Source organism: Phyllostomus hastatus, unplaced genomic scaffold (genome assembly GCF_019186645.2).
Source record: "Phyllostomus hastatus isolate PE091 unplaced genomic scaffold, TTU_PhHast_1.1 phas_scaffold_200, whole genome shotgun sequence".
NCBI classification, from domain to species: domain Eukaryota; kingdom Metazoa; phylum Chordata; class Mammalia; order Chiroptera; family Phyllostomidae; genus Phyllostomus; species Phyllostomus hastatus.
This window is the reverse complement of record NW_025334016.1, coordinates 10,979,183-11,003,085: the sequence shown is the minus strand read 5'-3', so window position 1 is coordinate 11,003,085 and position 23,903 is coordinate 10,979,183. Positions and strand designations below refer to the sequence as shown.

Genomic DNA, 23,903 nt, shown 5'->3' with positions numbered 1-23,903 from the left:
GCAATCACCAGAGTCAAGTATTTATGGTAACAGCAGGTAAGATCCATAGCTACATTGTCCAGTGTGGTAACAATTAGCCATTTGTGGTTATTTAAATTAAATTAATATTAATTAAAATGAAATAAAATTACACCTGGTCCTCAGGCCTTGGTTTCTAATATCATTATCCAATAAAAAGAATCATGTCCCTTTGCATGTGTGGCTGATTCTAGGGCTGGGGCAGCATATATACAAGATGAGAATGGAGAACCTTATAATGCCAAAAAGTAAGGAAGTGCTCAGAAAACAAACATTGGTGATAATGGAAGCAAGATGGGGGAAAAGCTGCCAGAAAGAAGTCTGGTAACCATGTCTAAGTTTGTGGTAGAAGGAAATGAAGAGGAAGGTGTGCTTTTAGAAAATATTTAAAAGGTAGATGAAATAAGCAACAAAGGGCAAATCAAATCTGTATCATGGGGTTACTATAAATTGAAATAGAACTTCTCAGGTGCCTGGAACAGTGTCTGGCACACAGTAAACAAGCATTAACCTACAGTTATTTATTCTCAAAAGGATTAAATTCTGCAAATAGTTCTTGAGCTCCTATCTTAGTCTACTTGTTCTAGGCACCCAGGATATAAAGGTGTGCAAGACATGGTTCTAACTATCAAGAATGTTACTATCAGGGGATTGACTTTAGGGTGCAAAGAGTCTATTTTGTGGTTATTTTTATTCCCTTAACCCCTGGAGCTACTGCCAGTACACACACAGACATACACACACATGCACATATACACACATACAACCTTAGTAACAGTAACCTTAGTAAAAGTCACTAGGTCTTTTAACACCCCTCACTCCTCCCAATTTGTTAGTTGAGGAAATGTGCTCCAGATGAAGTTCAAATATTGAACTTCATGATCCCTCTTGTACCACATCATATTCTGCATAGCATAAGGAGGACTGCTGCTGGCCTGTCAAATCCATGCAAAGAAGAAGAGGCCAGATATGTTGATAGGTACACTAATTTTTAATTGGATGTTTAGAGAATTTTGCCTTTTCCCTTTTTTGAAATAACTCTTGGCAGGAAATGTTGCTCACTTGAACTTTGTGGCTAACACATTTGTTTTCCTCCCCAACTTCATCCAGTCCACGCATGTCCATGACTTTAAACACACTTTCTTAGAATCCTGTGGGTGTTATAGAAATCTGTTATACATTATGCAGGGTTCCTTCTCTTTCTTTCTTTTCTATTACTCAGCTGCTTAAGATATCTTTATTGCTAATTGAGGACCATTCCTTATAGTTACAAGTAAGCACAACTATAAAAAATGGAATATTCAGAGGTTCCAGCAAGTGACATTAATTGCAAACTATTACTTGATGCCAAAGTCTTATTGCACATGTTCCTGGTAAATGTTCAACCACAGCAGCTGCCTGATGCTTTCATGACTCTGTCTTGAAGTACAGTATTCTAGTACTACTCTGCTTGCACATTTGCTAGTTTACTCAGTTAGGAGAGTTTTCTTCTATTTTTTTTCTCTTCTGACATAGTTTATCTTCCTTCCTTATAGAAATCTCATGTATGGTGTGGTGAAGCTCATGAAGATGGTGGGACAACTCACAGATAAATTTTACTACACAGATTGTCTCTTTTTTGGAGCAATTATCTCTGCCACTGACCCAGGTATTTGTATATTTTGCACTACCATTATGGTATTTCATTATTTAAATCTTAAAAATTTCAGAGCAATCATGAACTTTTGTTGCATTAGAGAGAATGTAGGATTAACATGGAATGGTAGAGGAAGAGACCAGTAAGTCTAATAGACTTAGATGGCTTTTCTAAGAAAATCATGCATTCATTTCCCTATTGTTATTATTATTAACTGTGGCAAAACACATAACAAAATTTACCATTTTAACCACTTTTAAGTGTACAGTTCAGTAGTGTTAAGTATATTCACATTGTTGTTCAACCAACCCCCAGAAGTTTTTCATTTTGTAAAACTGAAACTCTGTACCCATTAAACAACCCCCCATATCCTCTTCTCCCTGCCCCTAGCAACCACTGTTCTATTTTCTGTATCTGAGTTTTACTATTCTAGATACCTCATATAAGTAGAATTAAGTATATAGTATTTGTCTTTTTGTGATGGGCTTATTTCACTTCATGTAATATCCTCAAGGTTCATCCATGTTATAGCATGTGTCAAAATTTCCTTCCTTTTTAAGCCTAATATTCCATTATATGTAGATACTGTATTTCTGTTTATCCTTCCATCTGCCAATGGACACTTGGGTTGCTCCCACCTATATTTTCTTTTTGTCTTTCATTTGAGAATGTCTAATTTGTTCATAATTTTTACACATAGACTGTCTTATTTTTCAGTGTTGTGCTTTTGACTTCTTTCATGAAACATACCATTTGGTATAAATAATACTTTATCTTAGTGGAAGTGCACACTGGTACCTATAGTGAGTATAATTTAATTTGTAGACTCCTTTTGTGCAGTGTTTCTACATGACTGCACACTGTGATGCGGTTCTTAAACATAAATTTTTTACCTTATATTTTTCAAGTGTTAGTTGAACCAATTCTTAAAAGTTAAACCAATTCTTATGTCTTTCCTCCCTTACAGTTCAAAAGCAAACAAGCAAAGCAAAACAAAAATCTCTCTTCTCCAAGTCGGAACCCATAATTTAAAAAGTTTGTGTGAAGTAGTTACAGCTATTCCTTCCTCTAATGTCATCTATTGAGGGTACACCTTAGGAAAAGAATTTACAGAGAAAAATCTGATCCTGTCTTAATAGTGGAGATAGAAAGGTCTACAGTGTCCTTTAACATCCTGGACAGTAATTATCTTAAAGATAATAAGATTCCCTACAACTTCACCATACCTCTTGGGGATCCTCTAGATCAGAGATATCCCATAAACCTTTGTGTGATACTAGAAATGTTCTGTAACCTTCCCAGTCCATTATGGTAGCCAATAGTCACAGGTGGATTTTTCAAATGTGGGGTAGTGCAACTGAATAACAATTTTAAATTTTATTTTATGTTAAGTAATTTAAATTTAAGTGGCCACATGTGAATAGCACCACTCCAGACAGTTATGTAATACAAAAAAACCTCAGTGGCCCCCAAATCATTGACTTTTTAAATCCCATAATTTACTCCAAATGCCCTAAGTTAGTTGATATTGAAGACTTGGTTGGTTAAAGCACCCTGCTTTGTGAAAAGACTGTGGAATATGGAGTTAGTTGCAGGCAAAGGTTTTCATTTTAGCCTTGCTAGTCACTGAGCTGGTGTCAGTTTACTTATTTATGAAGTAGGAATAATGGAACCTATTTTCTAGGACTATTATGAAGATTAAATGAAATAACACATGTCAAGCATTGAACATAGCATCTGACACAGGCATCGATTTCTGTTTTCCTAGTATTTTTAAAAATAAATAACAGGTAATCACATAACCCCAGCATGGTTTTTCTTCTTCTATTTTTAAAATATATTTTATTGATTATTATAGTTGTCCCATATTTTTCTTCCCTTTATTCCCCTCTGCCTTGTAACACCCCACCCACCATCATTCCCCCACCTTAGTTCATATCCATGGGTCATACATATAAGTTCTTTGGTTTCTCTATTTCCCATACTAGTATTAACCTCCCCCTGTCTATTTTGTACCTACCAATTATCCTTATTCCCTGAATCTTTTCCCCCATTCTCTCCCCTCCCCCTCCCCACTGATAACCCTCCATGTGATCCCCATTTCTGTGATTCTGTTACTGTTCTAGTTGTTTGCTTAGTTTGTTTTTATTTTTTTAGGTTCAGTTGTTGATAGTTGTGAGTTTGTTGTCATTTTACAGTTCTTACTTTTGATCTTCTTCTTTTTCTTGGATAAGTTCCTTTAACAGTTCATATAATAAGGGCTTGGTGATGATGAATTCCTTTAACTTCACCTTGTCTGGGAAGTACTTTATCTGCCCTCCCATTCTAAATGATATCTTTGCTATCATTAGAGTAATCTTAGATGTAGGTCCTTGCCTTTCATGACTTGGAATACTTCTTTCCAGCCCCTTCTTGCCTGAAAGGTTTCTTTTAAGAAATCAGCTGCTAGTCTTATGGGAACTCCTTTGTAGGTAACTGTCTCCTTTTCTCCTGATGTTTTTAAGATTCTCTCCTTATCTTTCATCTTGGGTAATGTAATTATGATGTGCCTTGGTGTGTGCTTCCTTGGGTCCAACTCCTTTGGGACTCTGAGCTTCCTGGACTTCCTGGGAGTCTATTTCCTGTGCCAGATTAGGGAAGTTTTCCTTCATTGTGTTTTCAAATAAGTTTTCAATTTCTTGCTCTTCCTCTTCTCCTTCTGGCACCCCTATGATTCAGATGTTGGAATGTTTAAAGTTTTCCCAGAGGGTCCTAAGCCTCTCCTCATTTTTTGAATTTTTGCTTCTTCAATCTGTTCTGGTTGAACGTTTATTACTTCCTTCTGGTCCAAACCGTTGATTGGAGTCCCGGTTTCCTTCCTGTCACTGTTGGTTCTCTGTAAATTTTCCTTTATTTCACTTTGCTTAGCCTTCATTTTTTCCTCTATTTTGTAACCATACTCAGTCGTTTCTGTGAGCATCCTGAATACCAGTGTTTTAAACTCTGTGTCTGATAGGTTGGCTATCTCTTTATTGCTTAGTTCTATTTTTGGAGCTTTGATGTGTTTTTTTTCACTTGGGACATATTTTTTGTCTTGGTGTGCTTGTTGAGGAACAAAGCCTTAGGTATTCACCAAGGCAGGGTACCCCAAGGCACTGTCTGTAGGGAAGGTGGCTGAGAGGGAACAATATTGCTTTCTCGGCTCTCAGCTGGCTTTCAGTCACTCCCCCTGTTAACCACAAGCACACTGGGCCCTTCTGGTGCTGATTCCCAGGTGGGTGGGTTTGTGTATGTTCTAGGACCCTGTGAGTCTCTCCAACAAACTCTCCTGTGAGGCTGGGAGTTTCTCCTGCCACCTTAACCCCCACAGGTTTTTAGAGATAGCGGTTTTGAGGCTTTATTTTCCCGCACTGAAACCCTGGGTTGCACAGTCTGTCTTGCTCCACAGTTCTTCTGCCCAGTTTATCCACATGCAAATGTGGGACCACTCTGGTCCTCCAGCCACTTCCTTGCCACATATCCTCTCTGCCCTGGCTGCCTATCTCTGTCCCTCCTGTCAGTCTGGATGAATGTTTCTTCTTGAACTCCTTGGTTGTCAGACTTCCATATAATTTGATTTTCTGGCAGTTCTGATTTTTTTTTAATTTGTTGTTGTCCTTCTTTGCTTGTGTGAGGAGGCAAAGTGTATCTACCTATGCCTCCATCTTGGCCAGAAGTCCACAAGTAGCATTTATACAGCAGTGGTCTGAATTTGACTGCTCTGAGTTTTAGTTTCTCATTCTTCCTGTCTATCATCTTATAAAGCAAGGCAGGAGCTCTGCCATTCCCCTTCTGAGGAAGGCTGTGCCGATCCATGATGAGGAATACAGGTGCTGACACCAGGAAGATGATGGGGGATGACAAACTAGTTGAGTGGCTTCTAAAAGTGGGGAGTAAACAAATTGTCCCACCCACAGCAGAACCTTTGAATCAAAGAGAACGGGGTCACAACAGCTGTTTCCAACTGTATTATGAACAGAGAAATTGCAGTGAACTGACTGAGGAGTGCTGGTACAGGTTTCTAAAAAACAGTGGAAAAAATAAAAGAATAGCAGATAGGAGAAGAAGGAAAGACAAAGAACCTTAATTTGTTAATTCAACTAACTTTTCCTGAATATTTCATCAGCGTATTAAAGAGCACTTAGCACTGTGAACACTCAGTACAAAGCAGTAAATATCATGCACAAAATAAATGACTCAAGAATTATGGGAGCCAGTAACTGCAGGAGTTCAACTAAAAATGGATCCACCTTTTGACTCAGCAATTCCACTGCTAGAATTATATCTTAAGAACCCTGAAACACCAATCAAAATAACCTATGTACCCCAATGTTCATAGAAGCACAATTTACAATAATCAAGTGCTGGAAGCAACCCAAGTGCCCATCAGTAAATGAATGGATCAAAAAACTGTGGTACATTTACACAGTGGAATTCTATGCAGCAGAAAGAAAGAAGGAGCTCCTATCCTTTGCCACAGCATGGATGGAACTGGAAAGCACTATGCTAAGCAAAATAAGCCAGGCAGTGAAAGACGAATACCTATGATCTCACCTTTAACAAGAACCCTAATCAACAAAACAAACAAACAAGCAAAATATAACCAAAGACACTGAAATTGAGAACAGGCTGACAGTGACCAGAGGGGAGAGGAGAGGGAATTTCAGGGGAAAAGGTGAAGGGTTTGAAGGAAGAAGTATAAAGGAAACATGGACAATAACAAGGTGGGGTGGAAACAGGAAGGAGGTAAGGAGGGCTGGGGGTGGGTGGGCTGGGATGGGGGTAAAGGGCAGAAAACTGTACTTTAACAACAATTAAAATAAAATTTAAAAAATTTAAAAAAGAAGGGGCTGGAAAGAAGTATTCAAAATTATGAAAGGCAAGGACCTATATCCAAGATGACTCTATCCAGCAAAGCTATCATTTAGAATGGAAAGGCAGAGAAAGTGATTCCCAAATAAAGACAAGTTAAAGGAGTTCATCATCGCCAAGCCCTTATTATGTGAAATGTTAAAGGGACTTAGTTAAGAAAAAGAAAATGAAAAATATGAACAGTAAAATGACAACAAAGTCACAACTATCAACAACTGACCCTAAAGAAAAAGAAACAAAAATGAACTAAGCAAACAGCTAGAACAGGAACAGATTCACAGAAATAGAGATCACAGGTAGGGTTATCAGCAGGGAGGGGGAGGGGGATCAGAGAGACTGGGGGGAAAAGGTATAGGAAATAAGAAGCATAAATGGTAGGTAGGAAATAGACAGGGTGAGGTTAAGAATAGGATAGGAACTGGAGAAGCCAGTGGTCTTATATGTATGACTCATGGACATGAACTAAGGTGGGGGAGTGCTAGTAGGAGGGGTGGTGCAGGGCAAAGGGGAATAAATGAGAGGAGAAAAAATAGGACAACTGTAATAGCATAATGAATAAAATATATTAAAAATTAAATATATTAAATAAAATAAATACATAAAATCTTTAAAATAAATAAATAAAAATAAATAAAATAAAATGTTGATCAGTTTACACTGTCTCCCTGCTTAGAAATCTCCAGGGCCCTTAGCAGGAACATCAGTGTAAACAGTAGAAAATAAATTTTTATTTATACTAAAGTAGAAGAAATGCTAATTATTATTATTAATTATGTAACCTATCCTTCATTGTGAATATATGAGTTAACTGTACATTTTTTTTTACCACTGATAATTGTAATATTTTAGGAAAACAGTATTTAAAACTCAGAACTTTCAAAAATCAGGTAGCTGAAATGCTTTACTGAAATCTTTATCTTTGCTGTGTACTACGTTCTCATAGTTGGTGGCTATGTTGTATACTTCTATGTGCCCCTCCAGACTTGTCACCCTTCTCCACTCTCTCCATGCCAAGAGGCTGATTTGTATGGAAGATTTCAGAGGTTCCTTTGCCTTCTAGTTGCCCATTGGATTTGTTTGAGGGGGATCAAAAGAAGGAAGGTGGGGATGCAGGGCTCCTGAGGGCTGGTTGTGTCCCTTGATCAAAAGTTACAGCTCTTCTCAGGTGACCCTCTCTATATAGTTCCTGGTTCTGACTATCACTCCTTCACTGGTCCCTTTGAGCCTAGGGATGGGATAAAGCACCCTGTTTCAGCCTCAAGTACTGCCCTCTCCCTTGTGGCTTTCCTGTACTCTCACCACACTTCTATAAATAATCCCTTCTTAAACACTCCTCCCATTGCTTAATTTGAGGATGTCATCTGTTTCCTGCTGGGACCCTGACTGATAAAGTCCTGAGACTCAGGCACCCTGGGCTGCCAGCCTTGTGCTATGTTTGTGGAGATTAACCTCCATCAGTCTTGAGTCCCTGAGTGAGTGATGTGAACAGAGGCCTCTGGTGCCAACCCCCAGTGGACATATTATATGAATAACAGATAAAACTATTCTTGGGTTCAACCACCAAGATTTTAGGAATTTCAATACTGCAGTAGAAAGTAGCCCATCATAAAGGACCTGATTTCTTTTCTCTAAATTGGGGGAAATGATAGTGCTACCCATAGGCTTTTATGAAGACTAGATGAGATTGTAAAATGTTTAGCACAGTTGTTATCAATGTTAATTTTTCTTCAACATTGGGTTAAAAACAAGATAATTCTTATGTCATATACAGTTGACCCTTGAGCAAGGGTTTGAACTGCAGGGGTCCACTTATATGTAGATTTTTTTTCAATAAATACTTGTACAGTTTTCAGCCCATAGTTGGGAGTCTGTGGATGTGGAGGGTCAAATGTATGCATTGATTTACCCCACTTCATAGAGGGGATTTGAGCATCTGCAGATTCTGGTATCTGCAGGGGGATCCTTGAACCAATCCCCTGTGGATGCAGAGGGGCAATGAAGTTTAGGGGAGACAAAAATTATATGTGGATTTTCAAATGTGCAAGGCAGTCAGCACCCCTAACTTTCATGTCATTTAAGGTCAACCATAATGATAAACTACTAGAGTAAAGGTCTTGTATTAGTTGGGGTTCTTCAGAGAAACAGAATAGGAGATGCATGTGTATGTGTGTATGTGTGTAGAGACAGAGAGGAGGGAGGGAGAAAGGGAGATTGGGGGGCGGAGAGAGAGAGAGAGAGAGGGAGGGAGGGAGGGAGGGGTATTATAAGGCATTGACTCATGCAGTTATGGAAGCTGAGAAGTCCCAAGATTGGCAGTCCAAAATCCTAAGAACCAGGAAAGCCAATGGTGTAGTTTCAGTCCAAGTCCAAAGGTAGGAGGAGACTGACAACCCAGTTCAAAGATAGCCAGGCAGAGATAGTTCTCCTTTACTCTGTCTTTGTTCTAAGTCAAACCTTAAACAGACTGGATGAGTCCCACCCACATTGGGAAGGGCCATCTGCTTTATCCAGTCTTCTGATTCAAATGTCAATCTTATCCAGAACCTCACAGACACATCTGCAATAATGTTTAATCAAATATCTGGGTACCTTATGGCCCAATCAAGTTGACACATAAAATTAACCATTATAGGTTTTATGTAAGGAGCCACAGATATTGTTTATATAATAAATAATCCAGAAAATAGCACTGGCTGGTGTGGCTCAGTGGATTGAGTGCCAGCCTGTGAACCAAAGGGTCATAGGTTCGATTCCAAGTCATGAAACATGCCTGGGTTGTAGACCAGGTCCCCAGTAGGGGTCGTTCGAGAGGCAACCACACATTGATGTTTCTTTCCCTCTTGTTCTCCCTCCCTTCACCTCTCTCTAAAAATAAATACATAAAATCTTTTTTTAAAGGAGAAAGAAAGCTCAGATATTGTGGAGGAAGAGACCAGAGAATATAGATCTCAGAGTGCTGGGGAGGTGGGTACACCCAGAGGCCACATTTTTAATACTTCAATGTAAAACCAGAAGAGGGAGCCCTAGAGCCATGAAAGTAGGAAGTGTATTCTAGGCCTTCTACCCCTGATTTAGTATGAGGAGCAGAAATGGATTGAGATTGAACTTGCAAACATTTTGTAAGAAAAATGAAGTTAATCCTTCTGAATAATAAAGTTACAAATAATGAAGTCATACAAAAAATAGGGTCCCAAAGTCAGATCAAACTTTATTAATATTGCATCAGAACCTGAAGGAAATTTTTAAATGATAGAAATTATGAAAGAACTATATATATCAGTATTAGAAAATTGAGAAATGAGAGGACTAAACAGTAGGGCTTATGAACAGGGAACTGACAGGAGTGGAAAGGGTAACTGTGAAGTAAAAGAGATGTAAAAAAGTATTTAAAAATAAATGTTAATATATGCAAAACCAAATGATAGTGTCAGGGAATATATATTGGGTGGTCAAACTACAAGAGAATGAAAGGAAGCAATTATTATAAAATCAGTTTAGTGATTATTTTTGAGTGAAGGAAGGGGTTTGAGATTAGGATGGAACATAGGGAAGGAGTTCTGTGGAGGCTAGCCAAGTCTGATTTGTTGAACTGAATGATGATTACAAGAGTGGTTGGCTTATAACTCACTAAGCTAAACATTTGTTTGGTTTATTTTTTCTAATTGTATCAGTTTATAATGCATTTGGCTGCAAATAACAGAAAAATCTGGCAATAACAGCTTAAACAAATAGCTGTTTATCCTGGCTAGCAGTCCTTAGCTGGTGCCACAACTCCTGCTACAATCAGGCATCCAGATGCTCAGTGTGCAGTGCTACTGGTGTCCTGTGGGGAGAGACCAGGGATGCTGTTAAATATCCTACCATGCACAGGATAGTCCCTCACATCAAAGAATTTCCTGGTCCCAAATTGCAATGGAGCCAAAGTTGGGAAACTCCAAAAATGTTTCAGGGGGTCCATAAGGCCAAAACTGATTCAATAACAATAATACATTATTTGTCATTTTTACTTTCATTCTTTAACAAGTATACAGTGGAGTGGGGTTTTCCACTGCCTGCATAATGTGTGATATTGACTCTGTTGATCAAATGAAACAGAACTAGGAAACATCTGTCTTACATTAATCAAGATTTTAAAAGATTTGAGAAAATGTATAAGAATGTCTCTCTCCTCACTATTTTTTTTGTTAGAAAATACTATTTTCCATTAAAATATGTTATCATATAAATGGGTTTATTAGTAATTTAAAATCAAATATTTATTTTTTTCCTGTTTTTCTCAATCCAGTAAATATAGATAGCTATAGCCCACAAAACTAAAGCTCTTTTGGGGCCTCAATAATTTTTTAGAGTATAAAAGGAGTCCTGAAGACAAAAATTTGAGAAGCACTGGTCTGGAGACTAGCAGATTTTTAAATGCTTAAGAAATACGGAGACTATGTGAAGTGTAATTATGTATAGTCTGTCATAACCAAAGACTTATTTCATGAAGTGTTATTAAAGCCTTTTCTGTGCCCTGTGGTTTTGCTGGGTTCTGGGAACAGAGTGGTTGATAGAATAGGGTTTCTGCCCAATAGTAGAGCCGAATCACATTAATTGGTATTATTTTTTAAAGTTTCATAATAGCCTTGACCAGTGTGGCTCAGTTGGTTGGATGTTCTCCCATACACCAAGAGGTTGTGGATTCAATTCCCAGTTAGGGCACATACTGAGATTGTGAATTCAATCCCTAGTTGGGGTGCGTAAGAGAGACAACCAATCAATGTTTCTCTCCCTGTCTTTCTCCCTTCCTTCCCCTCTCTATAAAAATAAATAAATTAATTATATCTTTTTAAAAGATTGTATTTATTTATTTGTTTGTTTGTTTGTTTGTTTATTTTTATACAGAGGGAAAAGGAGGGAGAAAGAAAGGAAGAGAAATATCAATGTGTGGTTGCCTCTTGCATGCTCCCTTCTGGGGATCTGGCCCACAACCCATGCATGTGTCCTGTCTGGGAATCGAACCAGCGACCCTTTGGTTCGAAGGCCAGTGCTCAATCCACTGAGCCACACCAGCCAAAGCTAATCAGTTAAATCTTTTAAAAGAGTTTTTTAGAAATTGTGATGGGATTACAGAGGGAAGGGCAGTGTTTTGGTGCAGTGTTATTAGAATCAAGCATCATCTCACAACTCATTCTGATTAAGAAGACTGCCATTTTTGTTTCTACCATAGACAGACAATGCACCTTTGACTCCCTGCCTCCCAAACTACCCAGTCCCACTGAAGATAAGAATTGCTTCTATAAACTTGTCATCCATGGCTTAAGGCCAGAAACAAACTAATTTATGTGCTTTTTACTTACTTTTTAGTGACTGTACTGGCAATATTTAATGAGTTACATGCAGATGTGGACCTTTATGCACTTCTGTTTGGAGAAAGTGTCCTAAATGATGCTGTTGCCATTGTGCTATCCTCGTAAGTAATAATATTTCTGCCCAGGGAAGAGAGACTCTGGCTTCCTAAATGCTCTGGGCTAAATTCCGAGATCCAACTTACAGTGTTAAATATTAAATTGGGTGTTTTTCTAAATGAGGTTTCTCAACTTTATTGATTATGTTATATTGCTTTGTCCAGTTAGCAGCAATCAGAATGCTGTACTAGCATAATGTGGTGACTGGAGACTAAGTTAAGTGAATACACCATGGGAAGTGCCTGGTGAATTACAGATACATATGTTTGTTGGATAGTTTTTGGTACCATGGTGTAAAACCAGCACAGTCTTTTTAATTTTCTCTTCTTTTTAAATTCTAGGTCTATTGTTGCCTACCAGCCAGCAGGGCTGAACACTCATGCATTTGATGCTGCTGCGTTTTTTAAGTCAGTTGGCATTTTTCTAGGTATATTTAGTGGCTCTTTTACCATGGGAGCTGTGACTGGTGTTGTGACTGCTCTAATATCCTTTTTGTAGTTTTCTGGCCCTGCATGGGTATGATTATATGACATTACACTTGCAAAAAGCAAGTTATATTTTTTTCCTTTCAAAGTGAAGCTTAGATTTATTGTTCTACTGGGGTTTGGGGTCTTCTGACATGTCCCTTTGGTAAAACATGACAGTTGAGTGCCTAGCTAAGAGTCTGAGAAAATGTTTGGGGTGTAACTCTGGGTTTAGCTCTCTCCTCACCTTTGCATTTTTCTTTCCCTCCTATGAACCAGTTGGAGATGGGAAATAAGGAGGTTAGTTTTAGGGGGATGAAAAGAGCTAAAGAACCAGGAGGAGGCTGGGAATCAGAGATCACCTCACAGAAGGCCAGGAAGAAGCAGGCTGAGAAGTGCTTTAGCCCCAAGCTTGTTGCTACTCTTAGCATTCTGTGCCATATAGGGCTAACATGGCCATAACTAGCTGGGGGCCATTAGTGGGAATTACTGTGAGGTAGTCTTCCTTAAGTGGGCTGCACAATATTTAGTTTAAAACCAACTAACCAGCCAACCACCCCACAAACACACATAAAAGTGTGCAATGAGCAGGCAGCCCCTCCACAGGTGTGCTGAGTCCTTCATCATATCTTCTTTCAGTGGCATTTAGATCACTGCTGTCCAATAAATACAAATGTAATGGGAGCCACATATGTGAGCCAGATTTCAGCCTGTAATCAATATACAAATTAACAATACACACATTATTAATGAGATTTTTATGCATTCAATTTTTATATGCAATCTTTGGAATATGGTGCAGATTTTGTTCATATAGTACATCTCAATTCAGACTAGGCACATTTTCAGTGTTCAGTAAGCACATGTGGCTAGTGACTACTATACTAGACAGCACAGATTTATATTGCTTTCTTCACAAAGTCCCTTTTGATGCACCAGAGATTTATATTGTTCAGCAAAACCACCCATGAGATGTTTCCATGCTGGTCTTCCATGGAATGACAGTGTCAGAAGAAAAATCTCTGGTCCCAAAAGGTGATACCTGCACCTTGTACTTGCCCCTGGCATGGCACATTTCTTTCTTCTTCATGCCTTCATTAGACACCTACTATGGACTCAGGCCTCAGTGGCCTACAGAGGACAAGGTCTCAACAGCGTCATCTTCGCAGGCCAGCTCTAGGCACTCCTAGCATTGTCAGGACTAACCTGACAGTCGCACCACATGCCAAGACTGTGCCTTTCAGACCCATGGGCATTGCAAGGAGCACAGAAAACCCATTTCCAGTCTCTTTAGAAAGCCTAATTTAAAAAAAAAAGCTTTATTGAGATAAAATTCACACTGTGCAATTCAACCTTTTGAAGTGTACAATTTGATGGTTTTGGCATTTGACATTCATTTTTTAGAATTATAGTAAAATGTATATAAAATTTGCCCTTATAACCATTTTAAGTGTACATTTCAGTGGCATTCAGTACAACCACAGTGTTGTGTAACTCCCTACTATCTGTTTCCAGAACTTTTTCATCATTTCAAATAGAACTGTGTACTCATTAAACAATATTCCCCTTTCCCAGCCCTTGATAATCTCTATTCTACTGGAAAGCTTAATTTTTTACTACTTTAAAAAGCAAGCAGCACCTTTGGGACCCCAAAGGAAGAGTTGAGGGGAAGGGATGGTCCTTAGGGAGGGAATCCTGGGCTAATAGAATGTGGTTCTTAGTGACTCTGGTAGTTGTTCCTGGAGATGAGTTCCTTGACAGGGGCTGACGTGACCAAGTTTACAAAGCTGCACTGCTTCCCGCTGCTGGAGACAGCACTCTTCTTCCTGATGTCTTGGAGCACGTTCCTCTTGGCAGAAGCCTGTGGGTTTACAGGTGGGTTTTCTCTACCCTTGGGCCACTCTTTCCCTCACTGTATAGGGAGCTGTGGGAGATTGAGGGGAGGGAAGAATTCTTAAATAGCAGCTGCATGGAGTTGATTAACAGCTCACTGAAAGTCCATGTGGTGGATTACTGAGCAAGGCTGATGTTCTGACTTATGAATAATTATTTCCCAAAGCTGCATAAATTTAAAGGATAAAGTTTATTGTTTCAAACTCAGTTATATCTTTGAGTAGTCATTATAACTGTATGTTTAGTTGCAAGGGTTACTGAACATATTAATATCTTATTTGTATCCTCCCTTAGATTGCTATGTTAGTTTACAAACAGCAGCAATAATAAGCAAAATATGTAAACTTTTAAAGGTAATTTTGTATCTACTCAGATAAGTGGGAACACAGGTACTCCTTGTCTTTTCCTCAGGTCTGTTTAATCATTGTTTTTCAATACCATATTTTTATGGTGCCAGTTTCATATGTTATTATTGTGAGTGATCGTGTGGTTTTAGTTCCTCACATCCTCTCATTACAAAACCAAACAAAAACCAAATCACTGATTTTTCCATTAGAAAACTTAAATACCACACATAACACAGGTAGTGAGGAAGTTCTTTTATAACCTTTTCAAAATTGCAACTTGTCTTTATATGCAGCATTATAAAACGCCCCACTTCCTTAAAACTCGACCATTATCTGTAAATTTATAGGCAAAGTCCCAAGTGCATCAATTGTCTTACATAACAGACTGGTTATCATTAACCAGAAGTCTAGATCGTCAAGACTTGAATAAATGGAATAGTATCCTGGATCCATTTTGTCTGAATCTCTAGACCATGCAAAAATATAAAGCCTTGATTTGAAATTAAACTCCTTTGTTCTAAGAACAGAGAGGACTATGATAAAAGTGTATGATAGGCCTTCACAGTTTCTCTGAATGCTAAATGCAATATACAGATGGTAATACAGTAGGAGTTTAGAGGTTGAGAGAGGATACTCTTAAATCTGGAGTAAGAGATGAGATCCGGGACCTTGGGTTTGAAGGAAAGCAGGGTTGGAACAAAGAGAGGTTAATATGAGTAATGGGGGCAAGGAGAACTTTCAGTAATAAGAAACTCAAAGATATTCAGGAACTTGGATATGCTGGGCTTGCCTACCTTAAGTTTTTGTCTCACAGGGATTTTTCCTGCTGCTTTTTATTCCATTGATTAAAAAAAAAACAACCTCTCATTGCCAGGTGTTGTAGCTGTCCTTTTCTGTGGAATCACACAAGCTCATTATACCTACAACAATCTGTCGGTAGAGTCAAGAAGTCGAACGAAGCAGGTGAGCAAGAGCCCTCCATCCTCATGAGTTACCTGTGACTGACGCCGGGCTTCATGCTTCCTTTTTTCCTTTCCGTGCAGCTCTTTGAGGTGTTACATTTCCTGGCAGAGAACTTCATCTTCTCCTACATGGGCCTGGCTCTGTTTACCTTCCAGAAGCACGTTTTCAGCCCAATTTTCATCATTGGAGCTTTTGTATCCTTTTTTGGTTCCACTATTTTCTACATGGAGAGGTGACTATTGCCGAGGAAGCTATAGTAATAATAATTTTTGTTTTGGGTGCATGACTGAGCCAGCATGAGTTCATGGTATTTTTATGAGGAGAAAAAGAAGGCTTAAGTGGTTCATTTAAATTTATTTGATTTAAAGGACTGCCATTGATTCTGAGGTTGTCCTTTCTACATTTCCTGTGCAAGATGGCCTTTCTGCTATGCCAGTGCTGGCAGGTGGCTGTTTGTTTTCTAAAGAGCCCTTCTTAGCGGATCTAAGAGTGGGCAACCATGTCAGTTCCTGGAACTATTATTTCATTGTTACATGAATTCGATCAAGGAGGTTCCCCATTTGAAAGACCCGAAGGTTCTATTACTCCTGTTCTTGACTGCATACTGATATGGGCAGCCCTCTCTGACCTCCCAGGGAAGCTTGCAGGTAATAAGCATGCTTTCACCCAAGCTTAACATATTGAGGTGGAAAAGACTCTTTTTTTCCCCTAGAAATGAAGAAGGAAACATAGAAAATACTGAATGGAAAAACAGTTGGTTTCTTGATTTAGTCCCACTGGGAGCGTAGTTTTTGGAAGAGAGACACAATTTTAAGGGTTGGCTTCTTTCAAGTGAGGAGGGATGTGAATACCTAGCAGTGGATCAACAGCTGAGGGTTTTGCTCACTTGGCTTCAGATCCTATTGTTTTCATTTAAGTGAACTTTTCTGAGGCTTGGAACTGTAGTTCTACAGCTCAGCCTGGATTTCAAAATCCCAAGCAGGAGTTCTATATTGCTGGGCATTCACTTTTGCCTTTTCCAAGGCCTCATGGATATCCTTAGGTCTTGGGATGCTGGCAAAAAAAAAGGAGCATTTTTCTCTTCTGGTGTTTTCATGTCTTGTGCAGGAATAAATGATATTCACCAACTAGATAGTGACAATGGTCTAATGCCATGTCACAATCCTTCCACTTATCTGCTTCAACTGGGGTTCATTTCTTGGATTGACAAACTAATAGCTGAAAGTCTACAGGATCAGTGTTTTTATTCTTGATTAGGAAAGACCTTGCATGTCATTTTGATTTGTATTCCTGGCATGGTATCCTGTGAGAGTGAGAACGCAGCCCTTGTTTACAAATGAGGACCCTGGAGTGGGGCCAATCAGATCCTCTGAGAATCCTGAAGGCTGTTTACAAGGAGGATCTCTGCATGGCTACTGGGGTAGAATGGGCTTTATACGTACTACCTGTTTCCTTTTGCTAAACACAAAACAAAAAAGGAAGATAAAAAAAGAAAATTTTAGCCAGCGCTTTGCCCTGGAGAAGACAGAAGATACTTTTGCCCTCACTTGTATCTGAAACAGCTGCAGCTCTGGCAGCTGGTGCTTTGCTGGAACGGAAGCTCCCTGTTCCTCTGGTTCCCACTGGGCTTTCCTCCTGTAAGCAGGACATGTGTGGCTCTCTGTTGGGCTCTGTTCTAAATTCAGCAGGTGACGAATGACTGGTTTCCCTGAATTCTTTGGTTTCCACAGTAGAGTTCCTCTTCCACACTTTTCATTTTCCATTTCTTATATCTCCGAAAGACGTTTTAGCCACTTAGGTAGAGAAATCTTCCCAGGTTGATTCTTGTGAGGAACATAAATGTGTTTTAGTATTATGAGTACTTTAAGTTTCCCTACCTCTTATTTGTAGACTCTTGCTGGTCATTCAAGCCCCTGGTGTTTACTTTCAACCAAAGCTTACTAGCTTCTGACCCAGCAAAACTTCTCCTCGTAGTTTGACTCAGAGGTTAGTAATCTTTTCTTCTTGTGTTTTTTCTTCCAAAAGACCCCAACACACAGTTTGCTTCTCTCAGCTCCCCTCTCCTGATATGGTACCTTACCTTATTTCCAGACTTATTTTAAGATATATTGGATGGGTCATACCAGTTTAATTAAATCATGAAGCTATAATGGTGCACATAATGGGCTAGATGTGACCTCTGTGGGCCAGCAGGTTGGGAAAGTTGATCAATTGACTAGTACTTGTTGTTGAGACTTGTTTAGAGGGAAACTAGACAGCATTGCTTTTTTGGTGCAGCTCTCCTGATCATATGAGATGTTATGGCATTCCTAAAATTCTCTGTTTAACCAGAGGTTGTATGACAGTGGCATTCTGGAAAATTTTGAGCCCTTAACCTCCATTTGGTGCTCAGGTTGCCATCTTCCTGGGCAGAGCTGCACATATCTACCCGCTCTCCTTCTTCCTCAACTTGGGCAGAAGGCATAAGATTGGCTGGAATTTTCAACATATGATGATGTTTTCAGGTAAAACAGTATAAATGTATACAAAATGAGTGTTTTTCAGCAGGCAGTGTTAATATGATTAAAGTATTGATAACATTCATAAAAAGAGAAAAATTCAAGTTTCTGGTTCTGTTTTATCCACTGCAGTGCTGAGTAGACAGATGTACATGGTAAACTTACTTTATATTGATTTTGCAAACTCTACTACCAAATGTGAACATTCTCACCTAAAATATTTGCATCTTTATTTCATTTCTACGACTCAAGGGGCCTGGAGGTATATGAAAGTGCCTAATTGTTCTCTAGATTGTTCATAACTCTTAATTTTCAAGAAGGGCTCCAGAACTAAATTAAGTAAAATAGGTCTTCAATGAGAAAGAACATAGGCCATGTCACTCAACACCCTTTCCCCAGCTGCAGTATCTTCTTGTAAAATAGTGACATTGAGCTAATTAGTTGAGGTCTCTCTTAGCTCTAACTTGGTATGGAGCAAAAGAAATAAAATACACTCCTAAGGAAGATGACCCCAAACCGGAAAACAACAGCTGTCATAGTTCTGCTGATTTACACTGTCTCCCAGATGCCCCCTCTCCACTATAAAGCTAGAAAGTGTGGAGAAGCCACTGAGAAAATAAAGGAAAATAAGGAAATATGTGCAGATAAAGAAGGGAGAGTACAATCTGCGTGAATAGATAGTGCAGTAAAAGGTGGTAAGCATCAGATTTGATAAATAAGACCCAAGTTACAGCATCTCTGCAGAGAAGAGGGAGGAAATGGTGGCACAAAAGGCTACTGTAATTCTTAAAGTTACTTCTGTCCTGTTTGGGGGATGGGGAGGGGCTATACAAGAGGCAAAGTGAGTAACTGCTCTTTACTGCCATGCAGTAATTCTTGGGGGCCTTAGAGAGTCATACTGAAACCACATCAACTGGCACTATTCAGCAGAGTAGTCATTGTCTTACTTGCATCTGCCCTTAAATGTACAACCTGCCATAATGATTGCCTTTCACTCTTACAAACATTTATTGAGCATTCTCTTTTATAAGCCACAGTTCTAGGTTGTAGAGGACACAGAAACCAGCCTCCTTCAAGGAGTTCACAGTATACTGGTGGGAGACAGGTGTACAAAGTGCTTTCTCTGAAGAGAGTGGGGTGAATTGCACAAAAGAAGTATAGAATAAATGCAGAGGAGAGGAGGAGCCAGGGCCACCTTTGCAAAGGGGTAACCTTTGAACTGAGCTTGGAAGAAATGGATTTCAGGAGGCAGCAGGTTAGAAAGTCTGGGAAGGATGGCCTCATGTGCCTTTTGCAAGGAAAGGTAAGCAGTCTGGTTCACATGTAAGACACATGGGGTAATGGTGAAAGATGGTAAGGTTGGAATGGAAAATTACATGTAAAGTGGTGTGAACCTTCAGATTGCACTGGAATCATCTGTTGGTCTGGTTAAAGCAGTGGGTACAGGGAAGCCTCGAGAATATGAATTTCTAACATGTTCTGTGCTGTTACTGGTTTGAGGATTACACTTTGAGGACTACTGCTGGAGTCTAGACCACAGAGAAGCTCCAGTGCTGTACCAGTTTGGGTTTTACTTAGAAGCAGTTTGGAAGCATTAGGGATTTGTGAGGACAATGGTAAGATCCTCCTCATGTATTAGGAAAGTGATAGCAGAAAAAAGACAGATGAATTGGACGTAACTCAGTCACCTAGATAAACTTAAAATATGTTTATTATCTTTTGTACTAAAAGACTGAGAAGTACATAGTGCTGTTTAAAGATATCTCTTATAAAAATTATATTCTGCTGGGAGAACTCATTCTTGAAGGCCATGAACTACCTGAGTTTCACTTTCATATTGTTTACAATGTTTACCTAATAAAATGAAGAAGTTTTCCTAATAAAATGAAGAACTATATAGCAAGCATTGTCTTTTTCTGACCCCCAAGTTATCCTATTTGAGATAACATCTCTTTAGAGGCTTAAATATTGATTGATTGGTCAATGACATAACTGGCCTATAGGGTAATCTAGATATGTATAAATATTTTCCTAGGACAGATTGATAGAAAACATTAACTTCACTCTGTTTTTTAATGTGACTTTTGTTGAATAATTCTTCTTTAGTAAATCATAATGAAGTTCTTAGATTAATTGTGAAATTATTGGGAAAGGTGGGAAAAAATATAAACAGATATAGTGGGCATAACTTTAATTCTTATACACACAATCTTGCTCATGGTGAATAGGAATTTAAACTACATATGTATTAAAGACCATGGATTCAGTCTTCACTATACAATAAATTATGAGCATGGTATGGGAAGGAACAAAAAAGCTTAGAAACATAAATATTAAAATGTTCATGCTTAATCTTAATACATGTTATTGTAGATTATCAGGGCCAGCAAACTGTGGTGCCTGAGCCAAATCTGGGTGCTGCCTGTGTTCATATACCCTGAGGGTTCAAAATGGCTTTTACAGATGAATATTTATAATCTATTCGATAATCAGGAACATTAACTTTGCAAGCCAGATAAGCATTGCCCCACTCAAAGAATTCCTTTCTTTTCAATAGTAGACCTGTATTACAATGATTGTACTCATTATTATTATATTCTTGTTTTTGTTCATGAAATTTTGTGAAAATTTGTTTTTTTTTTTAATATAAGTACCTACATGATAGCCTTGATTTTTTCCTCATGGTCCACGAAGCATAAACTATTTGTCATCTTTTACAGAAAATGTTGCCAACCCCTGATGTAGATCAGGTTATATTGTTACTTCTCTGTGTGGCCTTGCTAAGGAAATGTTGAACTGTTTTGTGGTTTATAATACATTAACCACAAATATAAATTTGATATATTCATACATAACCTGTTTCTTAAGTTTTTAGTGACTATGTAGGGAATGGGCTGTGCTTGGACCACAGACTTGGAGAGCTAAAATTATTTCTTATTTGTATTTCTTTTTGTTTCATATTACTAGCAGGATAATTATTTCAGCAATAAAAGAGTTATTAATATTAATAAAAATATCCTTTACAAAGTTATACAGTGTTTTTAGCATTGTATTTAGACACTTTGCAAAAGAAAACTTCAAACAGGAAAAAATTATATTCCTTTATAGTTCTTTTTTCTGAATAAAACAACTTGACTCCAGAAGCATAAGTGGATATGGTTTATGAGCCCCCAGAGGTAGCAGTGCATTTGAGGACACATTGCCATTTGTCATTATAACCAGGACAACTTCCTCTTTGGTCCTTGCAGGCCTCAGGGGAGCAATGGCATTTGCACTTGCCATCCGAGACACAGCATCCTATGCTCGCCAGATGATGTTCACGACCACGCTCCTCATTGTCTTCTTCACCGTCTGGATTGTTGGTGGAGGCACAACACCCATGCTGTCATGGCTTAATATAAGGTCGGTTTGAAACTGAGGCTAGTTTTGTGTCTATACCACTATACCCATGCTGGGTGTGCTATAGCTTAGTGCATGGAAGGTTTTTACTGTTTGTTGTTGTTGTTGTTCTGGGGAGAGATCAAAACTAAAAAACAATAAAAATTCAGAGTGTTGAAATTTCCAGGAGAAAAAAACTGTTGCCATTAAAGTTTTTGTTGCTACAAAATCACAAGGAATTAGAAACACCTGCACCTTGCTGGCACAGTGACATTAGGGCAAGAATCCAAAAAGTCTTAAAGCCGAAGGAGAGAGGGTAAACATAGCTGTTTGCAATGTCTGCTATTTCACAATCAAGTTTTGTTTTTCACAATTACAGTTTTGTTTTAGGAGGAAACTGCTGTGTCTTTTCTTGCTTGAGTGCACAAAAGAGGTGACATTTCCTGCATAACCCTCATTTGTTGCAGCCTCATGGATGTCCCCTGACTGTGGTTTTGCAGCTGTGTCAGAATGAAGGGGCACTGACCTGATTTTCGTGTTTTAAAGAGCACTTAAATTCTGAACTGGGCTTGTGAGCTCCCACATCCTATGGCAAAAAGGACTTTGGAACAGGAGTCAAGAGACCCACAGCCCAACTGTGGCCCTGGTTTAATGCAAGCCCCTCATGTCTTTGGGCCTCATTTTCTCTTATTGATAAATAAAAGCACATTGTCAGATTTTCTCCAGGTAACCTTCAGTTCTGAGTGAGTACCATGAATCTTGGAGGTGCTCTCACCACCTGCATCAGTTTTGTGTCTGCAGAGGGTGAAAGTGATCAGAAGGAGAAGATAATCCAATAGTGCAAGAGGTGTGAAGAATTCTCTGAAAAGCCACAGGGTGGCAATGTTTTTTTTTCATTCTCTGTTGGCTTTTTAGTTTGTTTAGTTCCTTCTCTAGAATGTAGGATACATGGGAATAACAGCTGCAAAGCATACCTAGCTTAGAGGAGAGAAAAATGAACAGGATCTCACAGTCATCCTTGGAGTCAGAGATAAAACTAGAGTTGGAGAGAATAGTCTCAAAACTTATATTGATAGCAGGCAGGGATTCCTGGGTTTGGCCACTGCCAGCTCTCCCATTTCTGGGCTGACATGTCTCAGCCTCAGGGTGGGTGGGTCTGCAGAATCTATGTGGGGCTTATCAGTGATGGTCATATAATAGCTAACACTTATGCTGCAGGTGGTGTTTAAGATGCCACATGTATATTAAGCTAATTCTCATAACATTCCTATAAGGGAGCTACCACTATTGTCTTTATTTTAGAGTTGGGAAAGCTGAAGCACAGAGAAAGAACTTGCCCAAGGTCACAAAGCCTTAAGTGGACAGGTTGGTATATGAATCCAGACAGTCTTGCCACAGAGTCCACACTCATTTAATAACTGCTGTGCTATACTGCCTGTAAGAAGGCTTGCTGTGGTAGGGTCTTTTTTTATGTTGTAAAATGTGGGATGATTTGAATTTCAGTTTCTTGGCATGAATCTCGAGAGTTATGCTAAGGAAAACTATTCATGTGTGGCAATATAAACCTGAAGAAGAAAATTTACAGATTTTTGGCTTGAAACTTGAGACATAAGATGGTACCATCTTTGTTTTGTATAGCAGAATAAGAACTGCACAGTTGAGAGTCTGCATTCAGTGACCTCTGAGATTACTTCCTGCTTCTATTTGGTCACTCAGTAGGTACCCTGGATGCTCAGAAGCTGATTAACTCATGTTTGTGTTGAATGCTATTTTATAGGTCCTTTATTGCCCCCCTCAACATACACAGGATCAAATGATTTCTCACTGGGAATAGACAGTAGACTTACGACATTTTGCATTTCTCATAACCCTTTTCAAGAAGTGGGTCACTAAAACAGAGCTACCCAGAGCTGAGAGCATGGGCAGCTTACTCTGAGACACACAAGCTGTATGTGTATGAATATAATATAATAATTGAATGTCTGTGAAATATTAATGTAATGTATAGATAGCATTTAGAACATAGCAGCTACCACATAGTGAAGGGTCAGAAATGACTATGTGCATGACTCTGTGTATGAGAGACTCAGTTTCTCTACATCCTTGCCAGCATTTAGTGTTATCAAATTTTTTCAGTTCAGCGGTTTTAATAGGTCTGTAGCATACCTCAACTGTGGTCCTAATATGCATTTCTCTCAGGGACAGGACAATAATATCACGAACATCTCTTTGTGTGTTTATTTTCTACTGATATATCTTTTATGCTAAAATATCTGTTTCAGTCTTTCATCCATTTTCTTTTTAAATCATTTTTACTGATGTTCAAGCACAGTTGTCTCCAATTTTCTTCTATCACTCCCCCTCACCCC

The 23,903-nt window shown here is 38.8% G+C and overlaps 1 protein-coding gene across 2 annotated transcripts in view; it reads left to right on the top strand.

The window, feature by feature from the left end:
- SLC9A7 (solute carrier family 9 member A7) overlaps positions 1-23,903 on the top strand; it is a 161,337-nt gene that overhangs the window by 93,985 nt on the left and 43,449 nt on the right. For both annotated transcript variants that reach the window (XM_045860498.1, XM_045860497.1), the window contains exons 5-12: positions 1,554-1,666; positions 11,891-11,996; positions 12,333-12,474; positions 14,225-14,330; positions 15,570-15,658; positions 15,739-15,852; positions 18,051-18,162; positions 21,405-21,558. In XM_045860498.1, coding sequence (XP_045716454.1) covers positions 1,554-1,666; positions 11,891-11,996; positions 12,333-12,474; positions 14,225-14,330; positions 15,570-15,658; positions 15,739-15,852; positions 18,051-18,162; positions 21,405-21,558 — 936 coding nt within the window. The remainder of the gene's footprint in view (positions 1-1,553; positions 1,667-11,890; positions 11,997-12,332; positions 12,475-14,224; positions 14,331-15,569; positions 15,659-15,738; positions 15,853-18,050; positions 18,163-21,404; positions 21,559-23,903) is intronic.